At 38.7% G+C, this 16325-nt stretch overlaps 1 protein-coding gene across 1 annotated transcript in view; it reads left to right on the top strand.

Moving 5' to 3' along the window:
• LOC113531397 (sodium/potassium/calcium exchanger 3) overlaps positions 1-16325 on the top strand; it is a 53114-nt gene that overhangs the window by 12115 nt on the left and 24674 nt on the right. The window contains exons 3-6 of the mRNA XM_026922138.3: positions 10847-10923; positions 13317-13391; positions 13827-13911; positions 14528-14631. Coding sequence (XP_026777939.3) covers positions 10847-10923; positions 13317-13391; positions 13827-13911; positions 14528-14631 — 341 coding nt within the window. The remainder of the gene's footprint in view (positions 1-10846; positions 10924-13316; positions 13392-13826; positions 13912-14527; positions 14632-16325) is intronic.

Consider the following 16325-nt stretch of genomic DNA (forward strand, 5'->3'; position numbering starts at 1 on the left):
TGCATGCGATTGGATAAAGCCATGACAGAGGATCTGCTACAGAAGCTGCAGTGATTAGCTGGATGGTGGTACACTGTAGATTACATTCACAGCAGAATGTGTTCATGCAAACAGCAACATCTCACTCAGCCTCACTCAAGTCATTAGCCCTGAGATAGCTTTCAGCTCCCAGGAGCGCCGCTTGCTACTACATTAGCTTACCTAAGATTATTGGTTCATGTAAATAACTGCTCATGGTGTTACAATAAGTGCTTATTACAATGTGTGCTCATAAGGGTGTTCACAGATTATATTAGTAAATATAGAAACAGTCCTGGTGTGAGACCTGTAATAATTGTGGGCAAACTTGTATTATTATTATTATTATTATTAATCATGACATTTCCATTTACGCTTCCTTTTATTACACTTCCTCCTTACAATAAAGAGATACAAAGCACCTGCAAGGCGAATCTGCAAGGATTCATAACCTGAAAGAGACAAATGTTAGTTTGTGGTCTGTGTGGTGACAACTTCACACTCATATAGTGCAATAATGCAAATAAATTAAAAACCAAGATGTAATACAAAGGGGAATGAAGGTGCAAATGACTGGTCTTATCCTAGATGCTGTCTGAAGAGTATGTGACACTATCTGTATGTGTATCTGTTTAGTGCTCCAAGTATCTGTATTCAGATTTAAAAGTGGGTGTTACCTAAACGACAAGTTTTTTTTTTTAATAAATATAAACCCTACCACTGGTGGTCCAACAGAAAAGCGTTTGCCTCATTGTTGGGAGATTGTTGCTGGTTCGAATCCTGACAATGGCCAGGAGCAAAACTGGTCATGCTCTATGGGTAGGAAGGTCATACTCTCTCTCCCCTGTCAATCATAGCAACACTAGCCACTTATGGGCATCTGTGAGCTCATATATGCAGAAGAGGGTAGATAGCACTTTCCTCTGAGTGTGTTACGCTGCCTTGTGATGCAGCAGGAGCAGCAGTTTGAAAAGATGGGGTTGGTTGGCTTCACGTGTCTGGGAGGAAGCACATGTTAGTCTTCACTCTCCCCGGTCTTTGATAGGGTAGAGCTGGCTTGAAAATGACTGAATTGGGGAGAAAAAAACCTCCAGCACTGTCAGCGTGCAATAAATAAACACTGTAAATTCATTGTACAGCATGGTTGCGTTCTGTGGGCCCTGTTAACCAATCCGGCAAGCTTTCTAAAAAAAAAAAAAGAAGAGAAAAAAAAAATAAAATAAAAAATAGTGCACCTCCTATTCATGTTTGTATTTCATTTATAACACATTATCTGTTCAGTCTGAATAATGTATTGGTATTCAGTTACATCCCTAGTATATAGCATAGGTTATGTGAGTTGCTTCACTATGGTTTGATTAGCGTTTGGATGTCAGTGATTGATCAGTGGGGGTCTCACTTTGCCCACAGCAGTGCGCAAGAAGCAAGTCCAGATGCAGCCATGAGTGACGGGAACAGAGTGTACTTATAGTGCCTTAGTCACAGATTCCTGATTGCCAGATGAGTCGAGCCGCTCTTCCATGCTGGGTTCAGGTCTGGATCAGCACTGCCTCCATAGAGTCAAGCAGAGCTTTTTATTGAGAGACCAGCTAAACCCCTAGTTTAAAAAAAAAACAGCTCCAATCACACTCTCTTGAGCTCAGTGTAAATGACACTCCAAATGAAGCTCTTCCAGTGTTATTACACGTCCAGAAGGTCAATTACAGCCTGACAAAAAGAGACCACTAAACTCAAATGAGGTTTTTCAGCTGCAGAGCCGTTTTATACATATGAAATGAGACTCTTTCAGTTCCCTAGTGGCCATGAACACTTGTGATGATTATGCAATTAGCCTGTGTTCAAACTAGCTCTTCTGCCACCAAGGAATCCAGCCTGGAAAGACTGCAGGAGGAAGAGGTTGATCCGACTTTACTCCCTTTTTCTGTCTTTTTTTTCCTCCTTATGCTTCCTCCCTCTCACTGGTTTGCTGTGCCTTAAAAAAGAACGAGACGGCGGCCCCCGTGTTCAGGCGAGTAGCCTTTGAGGCCGGCGTTGCCAGGCAACTGAATGCTAAATTTTGGAAGTGTGTGTATGGAGTAGGGGTTGAGATGAGAGAGAGAGAGAGAGAGAGAGACAGAGAGAGAACACACAGGGAAATAAATAAATAACGAGAATAAAAGGGAAGGCGCTATTTTTAGACGTGTCAATAACGATCGCTCAGTGGGGTTTTTATGCATTCCTTTGTTTGCCTTGGCCAGCAGGAAAAGGCATTTTCTTTGGAATCGATAATTTTTTTTCCATTCAGGATATTTTAGTCCACATTTCTGGACACTGGTGAGAATGGAAAGCTGACAAAACGTCTCATAAAAATGTCTTTTCTGGAGGTCATGTTGTAGCCAGGAGGCCAGTTCTTCGCTCTTGTCAGATAAAATGAAATGAATGGAGCAATGACCATAAACAGAGGGGCATCTTTGGGGCTATGAGAATTTGGACCCTTGTGATGCTGTCCAAACTAGGCTTCATGATATATTGAAGTGTAGAAAATATAAAAATGCATGAGGGTGATTGTATAATATGTGTAAACAGTGAAGAGAATTTTATCCCATTATAGCTGCGAATCTGTATTGTCAAAGATATAGATATGTTCTGTGTCATGAGCAGCAGAGGTAAAGGAATTGTGATGGTGTACATGTGAATTCCTAAACTTCACATTCCTCGTTACATGATCGGTCTTTTTGTCTGGCTCTCTGTGGGTGTGCTCACTTCACTGCATGGTGTCATATGACGTCTATAAAAAGAGGAGGAGACGGTGTGATGGAGCGAAAGTATTGATTAAGGTCCCTGCTCTGTCATTCGCTCTTGTTATCTCTCTCATTCTCTCCCTCATTCTCTTTCTTTCTCAATCCATCTAGTTGTTATATCACCACTAAGGATGCATAAATCCCATTTTTTCAGACCAAGTCTGTTTTTGGTACTCACTGATACCGATACTGATACTGAAATGAGTAACGTACTTAGCATTAAACAGTCAGGGTTGTCATGGAACATTTTATTTAGCTCTGTTTGTGTTGGTTTCTGCCAGTTTTATGTTTAAGACTTTATGGCGTTTAGTATCTTTAATAGAGAGTGTAAGGGCGGTCGAACTGAGCGTGCAGAGTAGTATCAGTGAGCATTAAAAACTGACCATGAATAAATCGCATACAAGTGATGTGTAGAGTGTAAGGAAGCACGCATATCTCACGCATATCTCGCAGTGCTCAGTGCTCACAGAAGTGAAGTGCTCTCTCTGTCTCGTGCGACAGTTTCTCTACATGCTCACTTCACTGCTCCATGCTTATTTGCGTACACACAATTCATGGCACCTTGCGCTCATTTTTAATGAACACGCCCACTGATACTGCTCTGTGCACTCAGGCTGGCCACTCTCACACTCTTTTACTGTTTAAATGATTTTTTTTTCAGGTTACTTGTATTATAGGAAAATGCTGTAGTAGCTCTTACAGCACAGTCTGCTTTACTTTGTTCGTTATGTTTGTCATTTCCTGTTATTATTGCGACAATGTACACTAGGCAAAAGCCACATAATGTCACATGGTTGATGATCAGATGTTGGTATCACAGCATTTTTAAGAGTATGCGTAAACAAGCATGGTATAGGACCTATATCTGATACCAAAATCAGTATCGATGCATCCTTAATGACATAATATGATATGAAAGTGATGTGGGCCAGTGTAGAGCTTTCCAGTTAGTAGGTTCTGTTTTGGCTCCTGCTTCCTCCTAGTGCCTAAAACAGTTCTTATTTTTTGAATCACTATGGCAGAAATGGAATAACTACATAAATAGCAACATCAAGCTGATTAACTCCACTCGAAGCAGTTGGTGCCTGTTAGTGAGTGGTCAATAATGTTGTGATGATTGAGATTAAAAGTGGTTGTTCAGCATGCGGTCATTTTAATTTGTCAAACCACAAACATGGAAGCTGGAAGCGAACAGCTGTTATTGATTTTTTTTACTTGCTAGAGTGCTTTTTCGCAGTAGTGTTCTTGATCATTACACATATTTGTTTTTTTGAGTTTGAAGCAGTGGTACTGCTAAAAGCCACTGATGGCTGATATTGGATTGAAGGGCTATAACAATTCTACTACTTATAACTCATCATTACTATTATGAAACCATTATGGCTCAGCCTTGTTACACGGGGGAGGGGGGGGACTCATCAACTATTACACATACACACAGGAGCACATGCACTCTTTGAAGGATAGATTCATCCCAACGTTTGTGTCAAGTGTTTCAAATCTGTAATTATACTATGTCTTTCGCGATTGGTAAATAGAGAAGCTGCGCATTTCGTAGGCCAGCTAATAGGTTCTTTGATTGAACCATTTATACTTAGTCCATTTACTTCTAGTTTCTCCTCTAAAAAAAAACAGAAAAAAAATGAATGGTCGAGAAAGTAATCCACCTCTTTAATGTTTAGTACACTCTATTGTATTTTACATTCACCTTTTCCATAACTTGTGTTGTGTGATGTATTATGAATGCGATAGTGAAGCAGGCTTAAATAAATTAACCGCAGTGGACACCAAATCTACAGGGAGTTTCATTTTGTCTCATCACTTACTGACATGACTGTTAAAGATGAATCTACAGTTTGGGCTAGAAAGAAATCAGCCCCGGACTCTACTTTAGTTCTTGATTCCATGAGAGTAAAAAAAATAATCCACTTCAATTCATGTGCTAACATCAGATAATGTTTCTTTCTTTTATTTTCTTGAAAGAGAGACAGGGCTTAGCCATGCTAGCCCATTATCATCCAATTAATTTTATTTTTCTAATCTGGCTTCACAATCTATCTTTTTCCACATACAATTGTATATCTAAACAAAGCAGCCATTTAAATAGGCCATTGATAAATCCCACACATTCTAAATTGATGTGCTTGTGCACGGCCAAACTCATTTGCATAAAGGAACTCCCTCAAATCACCATATAAGGTAAACAACTTCCCTTTAAAAAGCAAAGTATCCTGCTTGTGGTGCTGCCTGTTTCAGTCGACATGGAATATGCCAAAAGATCTAAGAAGGTGAACTTGACTGACAATGAAGTAAAGGTACTGTTGCACAAAGTAGCGCAAAAGAAAAAGTTTTATTTGGCAATTTTACAAGTAGTTTGTCTAGTAAATAAATTTATTATTTATTTCCGTGTATACTATTTCCCAGACTATATTTAGAAACTCTACGATGGCATGAAAATTCATTATTTTGCTCTCTTTTCCTCTGCTGGTTTTGGAAATGTAACGCAAGATGAATGAAGGTAAGACGTGTCATTATTCAACTAGTAGTTGGTTGGGAAACGCCAATACTCTCTCAGATTTCTCTTTGAAATGTGCCCGTAGCTAAAAGCCCTAGAATAGAGATCGACTAAAACTGCACTGTGCAAACAAAATCGACTGATGATCCACTCCTCACTCTCATCATAGAGGTTCCAGTGGTGCTAAAAACACTTTCCTTCAGCAAAGCCAAATCTTCAAACAAGGCACAATCCCAATCGATCTTTAAATGTTCCTTTTATACGATTTTACTTTACGTTCCGTCTGTGTCATCTGTCTACATCTCGTGAGCACCGAAATCAGTAATTACTTTCTCACAATTATGTGATAGACAGTATGTGATATGGATGCTCCGCAGAGTCAATTTACCTATTCTCACACTTTTCTACCACTACCACTTGCATAAGCATGGTCGAGAGTGTGCGGAAATAGAGTGCACATCCTCACACATAAGCTTTAACTTGATAAATCCCATTCAATGCATAGAAACGTACATACGCACAGTTTACGCACAAAACTATGTGTATGCACGGTTGATAAATCAAGCACCTGGTGTTAAACTTTAAGCTAGTGTAAGTGGGTGTTTTAATACGTTAGTTAGACCACTCTGCTCTGCTACTTAAGTGTGTCAGATGTATAATGTCTGTGACTGGTTATGGATTTGTCATTGTCTGTTCAAAATTTTCAACATGTGTGTGGTATTCAACTATTATGAACTTTTGGGAAGTTTATATTTTGGTGGATGGTTTTTAAACTGCTACTGTTAACTGTTACTTTAAACTGATACGTTAACACTAGCAAGTGACAAAGCGACAGGTGACCATTAATTTTCTATCTATATACTATATATCTATATATGTACATATGCAACACAAAGCTGCGATTTCACTGACAGCGACTAAGCAAAAGCGTGACAAGCGACGTTTAAATTGGTCAGTTTTTTGCAAATTAATTATAATGTCGTAAAGAAAACAAATCCAAACAATTGCCACAAATGATTTTTCGGAATAGTCCTATTGCACGTTTGGTCCAACGTTTCTCATTCTCAACGACCTCTTTTTAAATGTGTATAGAGACATTACAACAAAAAAAAAAGCTAAGAAGGAAGTAGCAGAGATTGATGGTTCATCCGTGAGCAATGTAGCTAGTATGTAACGTAAATCAAACAACCAGTTTTCACACTGATTAATGCATTATTTAACTTGTGTTTATCTAGTTAGCTACTTAAAAAATGCTTGAGAGGACACGCCCACAAGCGACAACAGTAGTGGTTGCTACACACACCACAAAAGAGACAAAATAAGAGTGACACGAGCGACTTGTTGCTTGCTAGTGTGAATGTAGGGTAAGCCTGTCACACTTTTGTTATATTAATGTAGCAGTAGTTTAAGTAAATTTGTTATATTTTTATACCAGAATGTAGCTAAGTGTACATTTTCATTACAGGGCTATATCTTGCACGACGGAAAGCCCTTTTTTTTTTTTTTAAACTTATGTTATGGTTATTACAGACTACTATCAACTTTAAACATATGGGTTTAGGCAGAGCCGGTCTTTAACATTCCTTAAGCAGCAATTTCTTTCTGCAAAGGTCAACTTTTTCCACAATCTGGAGTGTACTAGTGTCCCAAATGTGTGTGCTTAAAGGAAATGTGTCAGAGGGTTGCATGTGACCAGGATTTGTATTTGTGTGTGTGTGTGTGTGTGTGTGTGCTGGGGGACAGCATGGGGTTTCAGTGCATGTAGTGGTGCTGACTCTGCCGGGGTTGGAGTGTTTTTCACTTGATAACTTAGCTGGGTTCCAGGATGTCCTGCAGACTCTGCAGTCAATAACACAACATTCTCTCTCTCTCTCTCTCTCTCTCTCTCACACACACACAAACACTAGTGAAATACAGATATGTACTCATTCTAGTGTTGTTTTTGCTCTGCTCTCTTCCACCCCACCCTTTGATTATATCTTAAATCACATGAAACACACACATTGCTCACACAGATTACGCTATACTACATCACTGCTCTGCTTCTGACCCTCATCCAGAACTCTTGATTGGATCAGTTGTGAAACAAGTGAGAAAAAAAAAACGCAAATGCAAGCCTCAGAACTAATGTAAGCCAAACTACGAGCTGTTGTGGTTGCTGGGGGCTACAGGCACACGCAGCTCCACCGGGACCAGACCAGCATCTGATTGGCTACAGCTTGCTCATTCTTAGTCCTGATTGGATCACAGTGCACAGTGAAAGAATCGGAAGGCCGTGGCCATGGGGTGAAAGGTCACTGTGATGAGTATGTGTTCTGACAGGTTGGGCCTGGGGTGGGCATGAGCCCTGGTTCCTGCCAGATGTTTGAGCTGTTATTTTTTTTCTTTTAAACAAAGCCATGTTTTAACAGCAGGGCTGATCATGTAGGAACATGAGAAAAGTTAATGACCAGTACAAGAGGGAATAAACCACAGACGAATATATTTTATTGTAGGCCTGCACAAGAATGGCTAAAATAGTGATCACAAAATCACAGCTCACAAAATGACAATGGCCAGACTGGTTCGAGCTAACAGGAAGGCTACGTTAACTCATATAACCACTCTTTACATCTGTGGTGAACAAAAAAGTGAAACATACAACATGCCAAACCACAACATGCCAAACCTAGAGGCGGATGGACTACAACAGCTGAAGACCACATCGGGTTCCACTCCTGTCAGCCAAGAACAGGAATCTGAGGCTACAGTGGGAACAGAATCACTGAAATTGGACAGTAGAAAATTTTAAAAAAGACCAGATGATGTTTTCCGATCTTTAACTATCCAGTTTCAATGAATCTGTGCCCACTACCTCAACTAATTAGTTACTGATCAACTAACTCCACTAGTCAACTAGCCGACTAAAGCAATGCTGGATCAGTAGCAAAGCTATTTATTTTAGATGGGTAGGTTAGGTGACGGTGTCACTGCTTTAAAGCAAATAAACAACAGTCCTACACTCACTGGCCACTTTGCAGTCAATTATGTTTTATCAGTTGAGGAAAATGTTTCAAATAGGATTTATTGTGCAGCTCTGTTAAAACAGGAGTTCAGTTAAAGCCATGCAGTTTGTTCTCCTGGTTATGACAGGCATGGCCTTTCTGCTCTCTCGTACTCCATCTCTCAAACTCTCTCCTGAGAGCTGGTGAGGGAAAATAAATATTTTTAGCAAATGCACTTCTCAAGTGCCTGTCATCTCTTTCTCTCTCTCTTTCCCTCTCTGTTCCTTCCTTTTTTTTTCCATGTGTTAACTCGAGTCCATGGGAAAAGTGCGTCTCTCCACCCGGTTTCTCACTCTTCCACTTGACTTCCATAGGCTTGCCACGGCAGCCCATCGACAAACCAACTTCCCCCTGGGAGAGAGTTTCCATGGCAACTGCCTGTTCCGAAGCCATTCGGCGAAAAAAGCCTTTCGTTCGGGCGTCCAGGGTTTCTCGCTGCCATGCCCCTCTTTTGGCAGGAGGAACAAGAGAGCAAGAAGCGTAGGAAAGGGGAAGGGAGAAGGAAAGAAAATGGAGATAGGGTGGGAGAGGGGTGTGATGGAAAATGGAATAAAAAGGATAAAGAAGAAAAGCAGAAGAGAGGGAAAGCAGAAGAGAGGGAAAGTGGAGAGAACAGTGTGCTCGAGTGGAGGGAAGAGGAAGGAGAGATAGTTAGATTATCCCGGGGCCATGTGGCATTCCTGCTGCGTTAATGTGTGTTTAAACAGTCTGAGCTGCAAGAGTCCAGACTAAAGATACAAAAATGATCCTCTGTGAGTGTGTGTGTGTGTGTGTGTGTGTGTGTTTACGCACTCATCTATGCATCTTTAAACTTCAGATTACTTCTAAACCCGTGTTCAGTCTCTGTATTCCTGTACATTTTTTAAGTTTGGAGGATTAGCATTGCGGTTCTTCACTGATGGACAAAACACCATGATCATAACTTTTACATACAAGCGTATGCATGTTTTTTATTTAAAAATGTGTTCAGAAAAAGAATAATTTCTTTAAGCATTGCATTTGAATTGTAATTACTTCAGGGATTTAATGTCCATTGTGCTTTATTTGATTATGAACAGTAGCACTTTTGTGTGTTTATATCATGTAAATCATGAGGAGGATTGAGAGTATTGTACCTTTATCATAAACTTTATCATAACAAATTTAGCTTGATTTTACATATTGATTCTTGACTCTAAGGTATAAAAATCTACCATCTCTCATATTCATGCAGGAAGAATTCACAAATTCCAAATGGCTGGATCTTGTTCTCTGTTATAAAATGAATGATTGAAATACATAAATATGTACAATAAAAAGTTTTTGAACTGTAAAATTTGTTCTGAAAGCCCAAATGGAAATACATAAAACCTAGTTCTTCATGAAAATTATACCACTAAAATGCTAATATTGTATTTTAAAATCTGCAAGTGGGTTGAATTGGAAAAAATCATAATGTAGGTTACAGAAATCAAAAATATAGATGCATTAGAATGCATAAAGAATTGGTTTATAATCGGATCATGACACCATTAATGAAAATCCAATCAAATACTGAGGGCTCTAGAGATTTACCTATTTACAAAATCTGTGCCCGAAGCATGTCATACACCAATTCTGTGCTGCTTCATATCATGCTTGAGAAAGTCACAGAGGATTTTCATCTAGAACTCTGAATGTTTATTGAACACGTACGTGTACGCAGATCACACTGGTGGCACTACTACAGAAAACACCCCATCTGCCCTGTGTATGTCAGAATTCAGGATCGGCGAATAATATCACCTCACACTTGCGGCAGAAGACAGGATTCTTGCGTGTGTTAAGGGAGGCGGCGGTGATGCGGCCATGCAGCCTTGTTACGTATGTGTGTGAGCCTCCGGTGGCGTGGTGATGCTCTGCTGCTAAAAATAGACAGGGCTCTCTTCAGTCGTTAAAGTTCATTTTCTCCTCTGCCTGACTGCTGTTCTAACCTGCACACATGGAGTGCTTAAGGCTCCTGCTGTGCTTACACACAAGAGACAACACACACACATGCACACGCACAGGTATACACATGACTAAGAGCACCTGAGCCAAAGATAATTGAATTTAATTTCTGTTCATGCAGTTTAGTTCAGTGAACTAAAGTCATGGTAAAATTTAATGACAATGGCATCATGATAATATATTTACAACAATTAATTCAGGTTTGCTCTGATATTGTGAGATATTCATAAAACAAATACTGAAAATACTGAGATCATACCTGAAGAGATAAGTCACAAATTTATGCCACACTAGAAAATATGGAGAAAATATGGAAATGTTGTGTTAGACAGAAATTTAGTCATCTGTGTGTCTTGTTTAACAACACGTCATGCTTAGTACATCATCCATTCATTTAAAGTGCTGTTTTGGCTAAGATTAACTGCAAAAATATGTGCAAAGGGTAATTCTTCCTCTCTCTCTATGTCTCTTTCTCTCTCTGTCTGTCTCTCTCTCTCTCTCTCTCTCTCTCTCTCTCTCAGCCATCCATGAGTTCCCTGAAGACATCTTTACTAAGGAACAGAGGAAGAGGGGGGCCGTGCTGCTACATGTGCTATGTGTGAGTTAATCACACAATACACTTCTCTTCAATGCTTGAAAAAAAAAAAAACAGACCCTCTATGATTTTCAATGCATACACTTAGAAAAACAGAAAAAAGCAAACAGCCAGCAGTGAGACTAAAAGCACTTGGGGTTTCCCTGTTGTTATCCTGAAATCACTAGCTCAGAGGTATTCATCTGAAATTTGCAAAGGTTTAGTTCCTTGTTTACAAACGCCTGGATAAGCAACTAACATGGCTGAATGTTGACAGCAGTTATCTTATAATGCTTAACCATTAGTTAAGCATTAATTTACTGCTATAAATACGACAATTTGTTTTGTAGTGTACCACTTTTAACTAGAGTCACAGACTCTGAACTGATGAATTTCACACTGGCAGAATAAATGCACACTACTTTGTACTACTTTAAAAATTCTGTTTTTGTTTTTGACTTTTTCCGCTAATTAGACCAGAAAGGGTATATGATATCTGTCCTTTCTGACATAATGTCTCTAACCCTGTAGCTAGTGTCTGATCTGATGGGCTGCCTTCAGCTAAATCATTTACATAAATGCTTGTAACTGGATAAATAGCAGTGGACGATCTGATACAGAAGCTGAGCTTGTTCATGTGGACAAAATGCATAGAACTATAGGCTTTTTATATATTTATCAGCTTGGCTACATTATTTTTTCAAGTACTCAGTTTGGTGCGCTGAAAACTTTGCTTTGCTCTTATCTGTGACTTGATACCTCTCCTTTAAGAAACTATAAAAATATTTCAGCAAAACAATGAGAAATGATTTTATTTACTTTTACAACTTGCCTAGGCTTTCTTCCTGCTAATCATATTTGGTAAGAAGCCAGTTTAAAGGCTGAAATATACTTGCTTTTAACTACGTGTACACGAATACAAGATGGCTGCCGTGCTTATCCTGTGGTCATCTGGAGCATTGCTTTTGCACATTCCCTGAAATTAACATTACACATCTGCATGGTGCAATACCAAGCTAAATAGTAGGGGCAGTGTAGCACCATGTGGTACTGCGCAACTGACTAAACGAACTAGTGTCTCAAATTGCATACTTATGTACTATTCTAGATGAGATTGAGTACTAACACTTACTGGTTTTCCTGTTACAGTTATTGTTTTAAAAACCTCTCACATAGCCTTCGAAACCTACTGAAGGTCTGTTTTGCATAGCAGTCTTCTGAATTTTCTAGATGAATGTAAGGTCAGAGTTTTTGATTTGATTGGAAGATCATGACAACAATCACAATAAGAGTGGAAGGTTTAAAACAGAATCAGAGCTCGTCAGTGTGTTTTTACAGTTTACAGTAAAACATTTTACACTTCTAATTGTCTAAAACCTTGGTAACTAAGTGTGATTTCCTCACACTGTGAACATTTTGATCAAGTTGTTGGATAGTAATGTGCCGTATGAAATGGACATAACTCTCATCAGTTCAGTTTGTATTCAGCTGTGAGATGTCAGAATGTCCCCAATGCTCCTGCACTGCAATTGGAATGTAATTTTTAAATTTTGACTTAAAATGCTAACTCGTGGTTGAGATGCATGCAAGAGAGGAATATATTTCAGTTCAGGGAAGTGTATATTTTTTAGAACTATACAGTATGTAGTAGAAACTTTCACCATGTGATGTGCTTTCCCAGGCTGCCACACATATTCAGTCATTCATTCTTTTGTTATTTAATATCCAGTACAAACATTTTGTTCCTTACTGTTAATACTGTAAGAGGCAAGTCTGTGGATTTGAAGTGTACTTTGGTAGAAATTTGTATTTTTAAGAAATATAAATAACATTTCCCCCCTCACCTTTGTAGATGAATCTTGACTAATCTACACATAAATTGGACTGTGATTAATGCATGATATATTGGTGATGATATATGGCATGCATTCAGAAATTCCTGCCAACTTGGACCTGACAGTTCTGACTGTAAACTGCTATTACAGATTTTATACCAAGTTTATTTATTTATTTTTTTAACTCCACTGACTCAATATGCTTTTCATTTTTAACTGGTAACTCTTTCGCATTGCAGCTTTAACATAGTTTTTGCAAGGGCCTTATTCTGGCACGTGGCCATTTTAAAGTCTTTTGGTTACCTTAAATCCTTTGTTTTTCTTTCATTTTTATAATCATTGAGTCATTCATTAATTTAATCATTTAGTTATTCACTCATGTCATCCTAGCACTGACTAAAAGTCCTCCATCAGGGAAACATGAGCTGCATGAGCACACTTTTCAGATTGTATACAAATATCAATTTCAGGTTTAAATCCATTTTTTAGTCATTTTGAACATAAGGTCAAGTACCTAGCACAATAAATAGAACAACAGTTTCGATTCTTTCTCTCTCTCTCTCTCTCTCTCTCTCTCTCCAGGCCATTTACATGTTCTACGCTCTCGCTATCGTCTGTGATGACTACTTCGTTCCCTCCCTGGAGAAGATCTCAGAGGTGAGAAGTCACAACGGATGGGCACCATATGAGCGGCCACACAAAGTGATGACAGCTCAATTTGTTCCCTGTCCCTCATTTGGGATGTTAACGCAACGTGTCACCAAATCCAGTTAAAGGTCTTGCTAATGAGGAGCATCTGCAAAGTGCATTTCCCTTCCAATCGGAGTGCTTTTCTCACCAGTGGGGCTTTTTCGACCTCAGATAATGCCGCTTTTGTGGGGAGCGACTGCGTTAAAAGGAGCTTAGGCAAAGAAATGAGATTGAACTGAATCATAATCCCGTGAGATATGTACCTCATTTTGGGGTGTCCAGATGCTTTTCACACTGAGTCTGTTACTTGACCTACATTTTTATCCCTGTGGTGTGTTTAGGATGCATTTTAGGATGTCTAACTGCATAATCACATGTAGTGTTTCTCATCGTCTGCTTCAGAACCTGCACCTCAGTGAGGATGTAGCTGGGGCTACATTCATGGCTGCTGGAAGCTCCGCCCCTGAGCTCTTCACCTCTCTGATTGGTCAGTTCAGAGGTCACGTCTGTGTCATTTCGGTTATGTAGTGTGATTGATCACAGTTCTGTAACACAAAGATTATTAAGTGAGTATTAACCAAAAAAAAAACCTTTAGTTAAAAGGGTCTTAACCGATCTGGGAAGTAGGCCACTTAGAGGAATTAGAACCAGAAAATGTGTATCTGTGTTCAGATTTATTTTATAATTAATGCTTTTTGTTGACAGGCACTTTAAAAACCCCAGGCTTGCACAGTGTTGTTTGTTGGTACCAAAAGACCTGTTTTTAGCCATAGTGTTAAGTTACAACTTGCATCACTAACTAAATATTACTGTTACATGACAAACTATAGTTAGAAATAATTCATAGAAAAATGAACATATATTTTATGAATTTTCATATGAATTTTCATTATATTGTTGAACTTATTGAGAATTAACCTCAGGTTTGTCGACACATTCTGCTTTGATGATTGTGGAATCTCAAATAATTCAGTCATTATTATCATGATGATATAATAATTCTGACAGGTCTGGGTACTGCATGAAATGGTTTCAAATCATCATGTCTGTTTCTGAAAGCAGGAATCCCTTAAAGCTAATCATAGCCTCTGTTTGATTGACAGGTGTATTCATCACTAAGGGGGATGTGGGAGTGGGAACGATTGTCGGGTCAGCTGTCTTCAACATCCTTGTCATCATCGGCGTGTGTGGCATCTTCGCTGGTCAGGTAACTGTCTGTTCCATCTGTTTAATTAACACACACACACACATGGATGTAGGAAACAGGAGAAGTGGGTGGACATGTTCCTAAACTTCTAAATATGTATTTTTTTGTCTCCACATGACAGGGTGTGCTGTTATAGGAAAATAACCAAAAGCAAAGCAGTGTTACTGTTACTACCCTGAAGTTGATTATTTTCCTATAACAGCACGTCTTAAAGATTTACTTCTCTTTTACCCAGCAATTTCCCAGTGCCAGTATTAAAGAGCAACATGTAGTATGTATTATCTTTTTATAGTTACATTGAATGTTGTGGAACATCTGCGAAACAAAACAAGAAAATCCTTTATCCTGAAGACTTTTATGTGTGGGAAAAACTTAAAGTTACAGCTTTACCTCTGAGGGTGACACTGGAGACTGCTTCCTGCTTCCACAAATGCTCACAGAAAACATCACCATAGCAACAATATCACTTTTTAAATCCGTTTGTGTGGAGTGTCCGCCATACAAGACCCTGTCAGAAATTATAATGTATTACAGCATGAATATAAATCTGTGATTTTTCTTGCAGCCAGAACTACTATCAGACCTGCTTATTTTATAGAAAATTAATCAAAACCTTCTGACCAATCAGAATTGAGAATTCAACAGTGCGGTATAGTATAGTGTAGGCCACTGGTTTAGACAAATGAAATTGTATCATGTCAAATTAATAGTCCTTTATAACAGATTTTAAAAATGACCTTTTTTAAAGTAATACAGTCCTTGAAGCAACTGATGACTTTCAGTCTGAAGAACAACAAAAAAAGTTACTATACAAAAAAATTATACTAAAAGTTACTGAACTGTAAAATGAAAAACTAAGCTTTCAGCCAGTGAAAATAGATTCCTTGTTCTTTTGTTCTGAGGTGTTAATGATTCTTACATAAGCCTGCTGCCATTTTTGGAGAAAATCTTGATTGACACTTCAAAAGTTGTACATAATTTAACCCAGTGTTCAGCTTTTCATACATACTGCATACTGCAATCTGTCACACAGAATAAGTTGGATGATTTACACAGAATCACAAACTGTTCCAGCAGTTTATCTCAGAATATAATAAAAAAAGAAGCAGGAGGTATAAAAAAGAGTTTAAAAAAAGAGAAAGTGTGGAAATTTCTAGTCTGGAATAAATACATTTATTTATACATGCATTTTAATGCTGGAGACTGCTTCTGTAGCCTTTACTGTTTTGTAGTCTCTAATTTGAATTTTCCCAGCAGCCACTGAGTTGTGACTGCTCTGTCTACTGATAATGCGACCAGCGCTCTGCATTAGTTGTTAGTCTGTGGGTTCTGACAGCTTTGAGCTTTTTTCAAGCTTAGTGCTCGTTTTCATTTCATAAAGAACGTAAACATGAATAATGAGGCTCCTGGTTTTGCTTTAATGCCTGCTCAATGCTGCGAAGTTTAGTAAAAGTTTTGCGGCTATTGGCAGAGGCGCGGACGTCTGCGGTTTAGCCATAGCATTTATGATTTTTGATCTCTTGCTATGGTGACACAGGAGACATCTAAAACTACTTTTTCAGATAAAACAGAAATCAGACCAAATTATATAGAGAACAGAGGAAGGACATGGAACATAAAAGGTTATCTTTTGTAGATATATTGAGAATTTTGGGCATATAAGTGATGTTTCATCAGTCTGATGCTTGTACTCA

This window comes from Pangasianodon hypophthalmus, chromosome 27 (genome assembly GCF_027358585.1).
Source record: "Pangasianodon hypophthalmus isolate fPanHyp1 chromosome 27, fPanHyp1.pri, whole genome shotgun sequence".
NCBI classification, from domain to species: Eukaryota; Metazoa; Chordata; class Actinopteri; order Siluriformes; family Pangasiidae; genus Pangasianodon; species Pangasianodon hypophthalmus.